General features: G+C 42.9%; 1 protein-coding gene across 1 annotated transcript in view; it reads left to right on the top strand.

Moving 5' to 3' along the window:
• The window catches only part of LOC138960494 (uncharacterized), a 13,019-nt gene that overhangs the window by 251 nt on the left and 268 nt on the right, over nt 1-12,500 (top strand). Inside the window, exons 1-2 of the mRNA XM_070332398.1 lie at nt 1-402; nt 9,348-12,500. The exon at nt 1-402 is cut by the window's left edge and continues 251 nt beyond it; the exon at nt 9,348-12,500 is cut by the window's right edge and continues 268 nt beyond it. Coding sequence (XP_070188499.1) covers nt 1-402; nt 9,348-9,543 — 598 coding nt within the window. The 3' untranslated portion in view covers nt 9,544-12,500. The remainder of the gene's footprint in view (nt 403-9,347) is intronic.

Below are 12,500 nucleotides of genomic sequence, written 5' to 3'. Positions count from 1 at the left end.
CGTTGGTCTCTTAGGGGTCTTCTGCATCTACTTTGGCGTGCTGGTGTGCGTGTACGCCCTCAAGGGCATGTTCGTTCAGCGAGGCGTCATGACCTTCTGCGGGGTATTCTTCACTTGGATGGGATTAGTTAGCCTCTTCCTCTCCTGGATGTGCTATCGTTTTCAGCGGAAGCGGAAGAAGTTTAGCTGCTTTAGTGACGCAGATGATCCCCCTGAGTCTGAAATTCCTGAGCCTCCAAGGGAGAAGACTCGTCCTCGGGGTCACAGCCTGGCAGGATTCCTGACCCCGGAGTTTGCAAAGTACGCAGAGTTTTCTGCACGTGATCGCCGCTACGACAGCAAGCGCTATCACCTTTTCAGGACGTACGATCCCACGCAGATTTCTATCAGCTTTGCGCACAAGTAAGTATTGAAGTATTATGCTTTACGTTTTATGTTGGTTTTTACATTTAGTCAAGTTTTGACTAAATGTTTTAACATAGAGGGGGGAATCGAGACGAGGGTCGTGGTGTATGTGTGTGTGTGTGTGTCTGTCTGTCTGTCTGTCTGTGTGTGTGTGTAGAGCGATTCAGACTAAACTACTGGACCGATCTTTATGAAATTTGACATGAGAGTTCCTAAGTATGATATCCTCAGACGTTTTTTTTCATTTTTTTGATAAATGTCTTTGATGACGTCATATCCGGCTTTTCGTGAAAGTTGAGGCGGCACTGTCACGCTCTCATTTTTCAACCAAATTGGTTGAAATTTTGGTCAAGTAATCTCCGACGAAGCCCGGACTTCGGTATTGCATTTCAGCTTGGTGGCTTAAAAATTAATTAATGACTTTGGTCATTAAAAATCTAAAAATTGTAAAAAAAATATTTTTTTTATAAAACGATCCAAATTTACGTTCATCTTATTCTCCATCATTTTCTGATTCTAAAAACATATAAATATGTTATATTTGGATTAAAAACAAGCTCTGAAAATTAAAAATATAAAAATTATTATCAAAATTAAATTTTTGAAATCAATTTAAAAACACTTTCATCTTATTCCTTGTCGGTTCCTGATTCCAAAAACATATAGATATGATATGTTTGGATTAAAAACACGCTCAGAAAGTTAAAACGAAGAGAGGTACAGAAAAGCGTGCTATCCTTCTCAGCGCAACTACTACCCCGCTCTTCTTGTCAATTTCACTGCCTTTGCCATGAGTGGTGGACTGACGATGCTACGTTGCATTGCGTTCAGTTTCATTCTGTGAGTTTGACAGCTACTTGACTAAATGTTGTATTTTCGCCTTACGCGACTTGTTGTTTGTTCTTGTTCACCTGTTTGTGTCTATGCTTGTTCCTTAGCTTGTAAGCATGTCTCAGATGAGGACAGCGAGGTTAATGTGAAGTTTGCTACTAGTGTTTTTGAACATTTCTCAAATCTTCGGTAGGCTGAGTATAATTCCGTCGCGATATAACCTTGAACGGTTGAAAACGACGTTAAACACCAAATAGAGAAAGAAAGATGAGTATAATTATGCTTCATTATTGATTTCACTTGCATCGTTCCTTTGTCACGTTTAAAAACGTCCATGCTGCTGGTAGATTGCTTTAGATGGTAAAGTGTTCAAATAAAGAATTACTCAGTAGGAAGCAACTACTCCTTGAAATGATGCTTTCAACATAATATTATGCCATGTACATGTACAGTATTAAAACAAAAACCTTTGTCATCTTTGTATTTGCTACCCACAGTCGTGGAAAAAGGGCTCTCAAACATCAATATCATCAACATCACTAAAATTGCAAAACAATGAATAAGACTGTGACAAAATAATGCGTTGAATCAATAAATCAAACAAGTAAGCAAGCAAGCAAGCAAGAAGGAAACATACATGTGCAAACCCATGCCATCCCAATCTTGTTCCTCTCACCAGCTGACGGCACTGGCTTTCCCCGTAGAGCAGTCCTGCTCACTACATCAGACCTGCCCAGACTGTTCCATGTTCCATGGGATAAGACTATCTCTCCGCTTGGATAACTATCAAAATGCCCACGTGCCTATTTTCTGAGAAGAATGGGATTTTTGTTGAGGACTTAATTTCTTAAAATCCACCAACTCTTCAGTGCGTCATGCAGGAACCAAGCCAACGACAACTAAGGCAACAGTCTCTCCCAAAACTGTGACCAGTAGTCGCAGAATCGAACGCGCAAGCAACAACCGTGGCAATAGTCTCTCCCCAAATTGTGGCCAGTAGTCGCTGAATCGAACGAACAAGCAACAACCATGGCAATAGGCTCTCCCCAAACTGTGGCTTGTACTCGCTGAATCGAACGAGCAAGCAACAACCATGGCAATACTCTCTCCCAAAACTGTGACCAGTAGTCGCCGAATCGAACGCTCAAGCATCAACCATGGCAATAGGCTCTCCCCAAACTGTGGCCAGTAGTCGCTGAATCGAACGAGCAAGCAACAACCATGGCAATACTCTCTCCCAAAACTGTGACCAGTAGTCGCCGAATCGAACGCTCAAGCATCAACCATGGCAATAGGCTCTCCCCAAACTGTGGCCAGTAGTCGCTGAATCGAACGAGCAAGCATCAACCATGGCAATAGGCTCTCCCCAAACTGTGACCAGTAGTCGCGGAATCGATCGAGCAAGCAACAACCGTGGCAATAGTCTCTTACCCCAAACTGTGACCAGTAGTCGCCGAACCGAACGAGTAAGCAACAACCATGGCAATAGTCTCTCCCCAAACTGTGACCAGTAGTCGCTGAATCGAACGAACAAGCAACAACCATGGCAATATTCTCTCCCAAAACTGTGACCAGTAGTCGCCGAATCGAACGAGCAAGCAACAACCATGGCAATAGTCTCTCCCCAAATTGTGGCTAGTTGGCCTAGTCACTGAATTGAACGAGCAAGCATCAACCCTGGCAATAGTCTCTCCCCAAATTGTGACCAGTAGTCGCCGAATCGAACGCGCAAGCAACAACCATGGCAATAGTCTCTCCCCAAACTGTGACCAGTAGTCGCCGAATTGAACGAGCAAGCAACAACCATGGCAATACTCTCTCCCAAAACTGTGACCAGTCGTTGCCGAATCGAACGCGCAAGCAACAACAATGGCAATAATTTCTCCCAAAACTGTGACCAGTAGTCAATAAATCAATTAATAGGAAGCTTATATAGCACGTATTTCGTGGGTACAGTTCTAAGCGCTTGTCGATGAGTTGTCAACACAGGACTAACAAAGAAACTAACATCTACAGACGGACACGAACCCTATCACACACTAGCAAACCATACATGATAAACATACAACAAACAACTGTTTAACAACAATGTACACGTCAATAGCTAGGTCCAAACAAAATAATATTAAGCACAAAGAAAACACCTCTCACAGAGCACAGCACAAGAATGTCTTTTGGGGCACAACACATCACGTCGAACATGAAAGTCGCAGCCAGCTACGGGAAGAACTGAGTCTTCAACCTACTCTTGAACGCGTCAAGAGAGGGGCTCTGGCGAAGCTCAAGCGGCAGGGAGTTCCAGACGGAGGGGCCCGCGGAGGGAAATGCACGCTGACCAGCAGATGCGAGTTTCGAGCGAGGGATGTGAAGGCGGAGTGGGCCAGCAGCAGAACGAAGGGGACGGTCGGAGGGCTGGGTGTACAGGTCCAGGGAGGATTGAAGGTACTCGGGAGCAGAGTCGTTGAGACACTTGTAGACCAGAGTGGACAGTTTGTAGGAGATTCGGGTGTTGACAGGGAGCCAGTGCAAGGAGCGAAGTAGGGGGGTGATGTGGTCTCGCTTCGTCTTCCTCAACGTCAGCCTGGCAGCAGCGTTCTGGACTCGTTGTAGGCCATGAATGGATGAGGCGGGGAGGCCAGCCAGAAGGGAGTTGCAGTAGTCCAGACAACTGAAGATGAGGGAGACAACCAGCTTGACACAGGCGTCGTGGGTGAGGTAGCGACGGATGGAGGCGATGCGTCGTAGGTGGAAAAAGCAGGTCTTGATGATGAAGGAGATGTGTGTCTGCATGGAGAGAGTGGAGTCGAGAAAGACGCCAAGGCTCTTGACAGCAGGGGAGAATGGAACAGTCGCGTCATCCAGCTGGAGGTCGGTCACAGTGAGGGAAGCAATCTTCTGTCGTGTTCCAACGAGAAGGGCCTCCGTCTTCTCACTGTTCAGCTTCAACTTGTTCTCAGTCATCCAGTTCTTGATGTCAGTGAAACAACTGGAGATGGATCCCAGGAGATGGTCAACGTCCTCCGGCTTGGCGCTGTTCTGGAGCTGCGTGTCAAATCGAACGAGCAAGCAACAACCATGGCAATAGTCTCTCCTCACTATGTGACCAGTAGTCGCAGAATCGAACGAGCAAGCAACAACTAATCGTACAAACAAACAGGACTACGGGAAATACCCATGTGCCGACAGCAGATTAAAGAACTCATAAAGCGAAGGTTTCAGCTAATGATCGACCAGCTAGGGTATAACAACCCTGTGAAAACATGGGCCGAATTATCTGCAGACTCTACAGAAAATAGCCTGAGCAGGACTTGAGCGACTGATGGCGGGTATCTTATTATTAGTGTGTCCGACTGATGACATGTTTTCCGTACCTAATCTGCAGATTGAGGCAAGACGGACAAGTAGGTTTACTTTCTGACAAAGACTATAGCCTCTGTAGAAAAGACGTGCAGTCAAATTGCAGACAGACAGGCAGGCAGGTATTAAGGTAGGTAGTAAGGCAGGCAGGTATTAAGGTAGGTAGTAAGGCAGGCAGGTATTAAGGTAGGTAGTAAGGCAGGCAGGTATTAAGGTAGGTAGTAAGGCAGGCAGGCAGGCAGGCAGGCAGGCAGGCGGGAGGACAGACGGACGGACGGGCGGACATACATACATACAGATAGACAGTCAGACAGACAGACAGACAGACAGACAGACAGACAGACAGACGTACGTACATACATACATACATACTTACACACATACATACATACATACATACATACATACATACATACATACATACATACATACATACATACATACATACATACATACATACATACATACATACATACATACATACATACATACATAAAAAGAAAAGTCTTTTAAAATGAACGCTTTACTAACCAGACAAGGGAAATTTCTAGTCGAGTGACGGGTGTTTTTTTCAAGTGACGATAACTGCTTTAACAAAATCCAGAGATAGGATTTTTTTGAAAACAGTGCGTCAAGATTTTCCGAATCACAGTTTATAGGCTGATTTCACACCGCCAGTTGCTAAGGATCCTTCCAATGTTATCTGTTTTGCTCGTCTGAAATAAACCAGACACACGAGAGGTCCCGTATGAGTTTGTAAATCGTGTAGCCAAAACCGTCATATCACGCCAAGATAGAAAAAAAAAATCAGGGCATGTTTTTCTCATTCCAGGTTTTTAGGTTTCTGTCCAAGGGAGATAAATAGGAAGCACGCCAAACAGGAAAGAAAATGCGGTTTGTGTCGAACGTCATAAAAATGGCGCTGCTTCCGTTAACGCGACTGCCGTTCTTTTATCGATGCCAAAGAGGGGTTACGCATGGCTTGCTTCTGGCCCCGACCCAGTCTCTGTCAATGCGTTGCTGTTTATACCCCCCTGTGTTGATGCAACCGGCTAACAAAGCCGCGGAAAGGGGAAACACATTATTTTTTTTTGGCCAGGCCGGGTAGCTCGTGCTCGTCGCTGATAGCCTACAGGTGTGATAGGAAGCTGTTCTTGGATGATACTGTCTCTGTGCCACTAAGTTGTCTCATTCTATTGCGTAACGTAGTGATTCCGTGACAAAGATGCCATTCGCGTTGATGAGTTGCGTGACTGAAAAGTTTTGCTGGTATGTGTTCAATGCGTGTGTGTCTACACAAGCGTGCACGTCTTACTTACACTGACAAGCACGTACGGACAGACAGACAGACACACAGACAGACAGACACACACACACACACACACACACACACACAAACAGACTAACACACACACACACCCACAAACCGTGGGACACACACACACACACACACACACACACACACACACACACACACACACACACGTGTGTATGCAGTATCGGTCTATATTTAGCTCCCCCTGCCACTATCCCCCTCAGTTGCCAGTGTTCAAGCGTTAGAGTCTGTCTCAAACTTAATTTATTAAATTATACTACACTAAAAATTATACACTATTCTCAGTGTCCCCAAAATTTTCTCGGTGCTCTTAAAATATTTCTTCATGTTTTATCGGAAAATTAATCACAGTAGAAAGAATGAAGTGTAGCTAAATGACCGGCAATGTTAAACTTCAGCGTTGTGAATTCATAGCTCAGAATCCACTGGAATTTAAGCCTCGAATTTTGCAAAGCCTGGTGTTGTAAGCATAACAAGTCATTTTTAGATACCTTTGAAGTTACGGAATGAACAGTACAGATGCCTTTCATTTACATGACTTTGAGAAGGAAAACATCGACACAGTCATGTTGTCTAAGGATGGGAGACAACTCTGTCGATATTACGTATGCATTTTCTTGTCATTTTCGTCGATCAAATGACCAAATTAATGTATTATGATTCATTTTGGAGCTCAATCCGTCAATTAATTTCACGAGACATTTTTTGGTTTCATTAAAACGACTTGTATACACAAAAAGTCAATATTACCACTGGACCTATAAACTTACAACACTAAAGTTCAACATTACCAAACGACCTTGTTTGTATGCATCGTGCTGTCACACATATCTCCTTATCTATAACAGACTGCAGCTTGGTGGTGTGGGATTCAAGTTAATTTCACTTATGGCTCACGATTTTATCGTTATCATTTTTGCAGACTAGACTCTCATCCCTCAGGGCCATCGTAACCGATTTCGCTTTACCTTGAGGAGGGCGAAGAGATCTTACCTGATGCAGAAGAAAGTTATGGCGACATACTTGCGCCAAAAGTGAGAATGACAAATATCAGTGTGATCCTTGCTTATTATCACGAATGCCTTTTGTTAAATTACTATAATCACACCCAGATAATGCCAATTAAAACTTTTTGGCTGGAATGTGAGATGAGACCGAAGAATATAACACGGCAATCTTTTGCAAAATGAACTGACTTGAAAATGACAAAGGTCATTGCTGTATACCAATATAACTTCAACTTCGTTTGGAACTGAAGCTTTTTCGACTAGCATACTGCCAATGAGATTGACATACAAAAACAACAAAAACAAAAACCCACTATATATTCGAAATTATCACTGATATTCTACACAAACCACTCTTGTGTCTTCTGCATGTGTTTGGTCCGAAAGCTTTCAGGAGGCATATTGGCGTTAAAAAATCTTAATTTTAATTGTTTAAAATTATAACTGTGTCCTTTGTATCACGCAGGCCACTTTGATCATTACAATTAAAACTTCTGTGATCACTCCTCTGGTGATGTATCAGTGTACTGAGTTGTCTACACTTTTGACTTATTTTGTGCTTGCTACACTACTGCCCAAAGCATTAACCGAAATGATCTTGCTTGATCATTTTAATGATCACTTTTGCCTATCACTCTCCTTGTGGTGTATCCCTACAAAAAGTGTACCGAGGTTTGTGCGCGGTACGCTACTGCCCAAAGTACTAACTGTAATGATCTTGTGGATAATTCAGTCACAAGTGTCCTTTAAAATACGATCAGTGCAAATTGTAAAAATGTAAGTTTTTGGTGCTAGTACGCCGCCATACAAAGTAAGGCGACAGACATGCTGTACGTGCAAGCACTCGATTACTTACCGCTGTACCTGAGCTGTTGGGATTGTTTACCATCGCATCGCTTTTCGGTCAGCACTGTTGCCTTCGCCTTTCTCCAGTAATTAACGGTGCCGAGACACACTCTGAATCACGAAGAAGGGGGATAGTGGCAGGGGAAGCTAAGTATAGTCCTGTACTGCATACACACGTGTTCTTGATGTGGCTTCCTCAGTGCCACTTATGTTGTACGAATGTGCAGGTCTGTATCTGCTGAGTGGTGTACTACTTCAGGGTAAAGAAAAGAAAGAAAAGAAAGAAGAAGAGAAAGGAACTGCATCTGAGGAAACTGATACTGTACCTGTCAAGAGTTAAGACACTGTATAAGGCAAACTTAAGATAATGTACCGGACAAAACAATAAGATACCGCACCATATACAAACTAGGATACCGTACCAGGTAAAAGTAAGATACGGTTCTAGACAAAACTAAGGTAATGTACTGACAAACCTAAGATAATGTGCTGGACACAAAAATAAGTATCCCCCCATAGACACACTAAGGTACTGTACCAGGTTAAAAAGATTACAACAACACGGTTCCAGACAAAACCTAGGTACTGTGCAAAACAAACCTAAGATAATGTGCTGGGCGTAAAAATAAATATAACTCCATGCAAAACTTAGATATTTCACTGGACCAGAAAGATCATACACCAGATAAAAGTAAATTATTTACGAGAAAAAAAACCCCCATAGATATATATTGAACCAGACAAATCTAAGATCGCGTTCCAGACAAATCAAGCTCAGATACTTTACCAGAAAACAAAAGATATTGTACCAAAGAAACTAAGACTATGTGTTATAAGGGACTACTAAACATGTTCATCCCACTTGGCACAAACGCGGCTATAATTTTGAGGACTATAAAGAAAGAAGAGAAACAAAGAAAATGAGAATCTTTGTGAAAACTTTCATTGCATGTTTTCAGAAGGAACCATTTTGTACATACTCCACAGATATTTTCAGGAGTAAAATAAATAAATACATACATATAAATATTTAAAACTTATTTGAAAGAAGTGTTGTACATTGAAAATCGTATGTCCATTATAGGTCAAACATACTTATTTGAAAGAAGTGTTGTACATTGAAAATCGTATGTCCATTATAGGTCAAACATACTTATTGTAAACATGTTGGAAAAACAAAGAAAAACAAAAGGAAAAACATAAAGGAGTAACATAAAGGAGTAACATAAAGGAGTAACATAAAAATTATTGGCCACAGAAGCGACTTGCGGTCTGTAAAAGTCTGTCGGTGGTATTTTATAGAATTGTATTTGTGCACATCGATGACTCGTTTCCGTGTCACCGAAATAATTATATTTTATTTTAAAGAAAACATACAGTTATACCCAAGATCTACAGCTAAAAAAGATACACTCATCAAGTATAAGTCAGCGCATTCCATACTGACCTGATTCGATACCAAATAAGATGGGTTATGGTTTCCGTATCGCACTGTGTGGTTCGAGTATTGTAGATATTATTCTATTAAGCAGATTAGTTTATTTATTGTTGTTTTTATGTTACAGATATTGGATGGAGCAGCAGAAGCCGTTGATTAAAAAATCACCGTTGGGGAACCCTTCCCTCCTCCCTCCTATAGGCCTAGGATCAGCGCCTCCACAGCGCAAACATGTCAAAGTGCGGACGCCACAAAGCAGCGAAACAAAACGAAAAGTGGTGAAAGTGGACGGTATTGGAACACGTCGTCAAAAGTCTACATAGCCTTTACTTCACAGCGTTGACATTTTCTCCCAAGTTCTGTTCAAGGGGTCAGCATTGTCCTTCTGGAGAAGCATGATCAGGATTGCTCAGGTAGCGTTGAACTGTATAGTGAAAGGTAAAGAGAACGGCAAAGTGGACGGTGGAGGGAACTGTACTCTGAACGATGGACTGAACGGTTTAGTGAACGGTACAGTGAACGTTGGAGTGAACGCCGGTACAGTGAACGGTACAGAGAACGACAAAGTGAATGGTGCAGGGAACTGTACTGTGAACGATGGAGTGAACGGTACAGTGAACGGTAACGAAAACTATGAAGTTAACGGTACAGTGAACGGCAAAGTGAACGATGGAGTGAACGGTACAGTGAACGATGAAGGGAACTGTGAAGGGAACTGTACAGTGAACGGCAAAGTGAACGGTACAATGAACTGCAGAGTGAACGGTACAGTGAACGGCAAAGTAAACGGTACAATGAACTGCAGAGTGAACGGTACAGTGAACGGAAAAGTGAACGGTACAGTGAACGGCAAAGTGAACGGTACAGTGAACGGCAAAGTGAACGGTACAGTGAACGGCAACGTGAGCTGTACAGTGAACGGTGGAGTGCAGTACAGGAAAACATTGCCAGCTATCAACGCAAAGCCTTCACTTTATAATGTTGCTATTTTCTTGTACACTATTTCTGTTGAAGGTATCATCATTGTGTTTCAACAGAAACATGATCAGGATTGCTCAGGTTGCATTGGACGGTACAGTGAACGGAACAGTGAAGAATACAAGTGAAGGATACATGAAAGCGTTTTAGCTATCTACGCATCCTTCATTTCATAGTGTTGTGTCAGCATTGTCTTTCAGGAGAAGACTAGTACGGACAATAGGATTAATACTCAGGTACTGTAGAACTGTATAGCAAAAAGTGGTCAGCATTCAACGTAGACTTCAGGTCATGGTGTTGACATTTTCGTGTACATTTTGTTCAAGATGTTCTTGTCGCTCAGGAGAGGCATGATGACGATTTCCTGGCTACGATTGGACGGTTTTGTGACAACACTTCGTCAGCTTTTTGCAAACTCTAGGTGTAAAGTGTTCTAGCTTTACCATTATTCTTGTTGAAGGCGTCAGGATGAGTCCTCTTTCTGGGGGTTCATCTCGTCGGTTTGACTCCTCCCTTATTGTCTATTCCCTGGATGTGTTTACGAAGGCCGCACTGCCTTGCAATCCTTTACAAGCATGAGGCATGACGAAGTGTGAAATTATGAACAACCACCCAAGATTCCGATGTATGCAAGGTGTGTTCTGTGTATTCTGACTGTTAAAGTTTAATGTCTTCTTAGACCTATTGACCTATCTATAGCCACATTGGTAATGAGATGGGTGGGGATGTAGCTCAGTCAGGGCGGGGATGTAGCTCAGTCAGGGCGGGGATGTAGCTCAGTCGGTAGCGCGCTGGATTTGTATCCAGTTGGCCGCTGTCAGCGTGAGTTCGTCCCCACGTTCGGCGAGAGATTTATTTTCTCAGAGTCAACTTTGTGTGCAGACTCTCCTCGGTGTCCGAACACCCCCGTGTGTACACGCAAGCACAAGACCAAGTGCGCACGAAAAAGATCCTGTAATCCATGTCAGAGTTCGGTGGGTTATAGAAACACAAAAATACCCAGCATGCGTTCCCCGAAAGCGGCGTATGGCTGCCTAAATGGCGGGGTAAAAACGGTCATACACGTAAAATTCCACTCGTGCAAAAAACACGTAGTGTACGTGGGAGTTTCAGCCCACGAACGCAGAAGAAGAAGAAGAAGAGGCAATGAGAAAAGGATACGTGCTGTTTTGACTCGAACAAGCCCAGTGCGGTTATCTTCTTCGACACGCCGGCATTAGGCTTGCCTCGTTCTAAGCATCGAGATGCGATCATGGGGATGAGTGGCGCGAGATGATGATTGCGTGTGCTTGTATTTTCCAAGCCCTGAGGCTTACGTTGTGAGCTTGATATGCGTGCACAAGGGGGTGTTCAGACACCGAAGAGAGTCTACACAAAGTTGACCCTGGGAAATGAATCCCTCGCCGAACCTGGAATTCGAACCTAAACTGGCGACAAATACAACGGTGCCACAGACTGATGTACGTCCCGTCTGTTTGTAACTTGTGTCAGTTGTGAGGTCTATCAGGGATGACCAAATCTCAAGAAAGTTACTAGCCATACAAACAAATTAACAGCCTGGGTGCTCTGTATGCACTTTTTTTTAATGAATTAGCTCTGTGCACAGTGGGATTTGTGTTCTGTGAATTAATTTCGAAAAAGCCACTGGTGGCTTTGTTTAGAAATTGATTCATCAAAAAATTCCGACTCACCTCAGCGATCAGTCGGGTTGTTGATCTTTGGGTTGTGTTCAAGTGAAGGGACATTGGAAATCGATTCTAAAGGGACTTTAAAAAAGGGAGCCATTTTTCAAATGTTATCTGTTTTGGGGTAGTGGTCAATATATTCTGAAGGTACTTTCGAATAGTGAGCCATTTTTGTTTTTTGTTTTCAGCTTGTGGTCAATCTATTTTGAAGGTACCTTTGAATAATGAGCCATTTTCAAATGTTATCTTGTTGGGAATTGAGGTCAATCTGTTCTGGAGGTACCTTTGAATAGTGAGCCATTTTCCAAATGTTTTCTGCTTGGGCTTTTGGCCAATCTATTCAGCAGGTACCGTTGAATAGTAAGCCTTTTCCCAAATGTTATCCGTTCGGGGCTTATGGCCAAGCTGTTCTGAACGTACCTTTCGACAATGAGCCATTTTCCAAATGTTATTTGTTTTAAGCTTGTGGTCAATCTATTCGGATGGTACCTTTCGACAATGAGTCATTTTCCAAATGTTATTTGTTTTGGGCTTGTGGTCAATCTATTCGGATGGTACCTTTTGACAATGAGCCATTTTTCAAATGTTATTTGTTTTGAGCTTGTGGTCAATCTGTT

This window comes from Littorina saxatilis, linkage group LG2 (genome assembly GCF_037325665.1).
Source record: "Littorina saxatilis isolate snail1 linkage group LG2, US_GU_Lsax_2.0, whole genome shotgun sequence".
Taxonomy (NCBI): domain Eukaryota; kingdom Metazoa; phylum Mollusca; class Gastropoda; order Littorinimorpha; family Littorinidae; genus Littorina; species Littorina saxatilis.
Note: the sequence above shows the minus strand (reverse complement) of the source record. Positions and strands in the feature narration are given on the sequence as shown.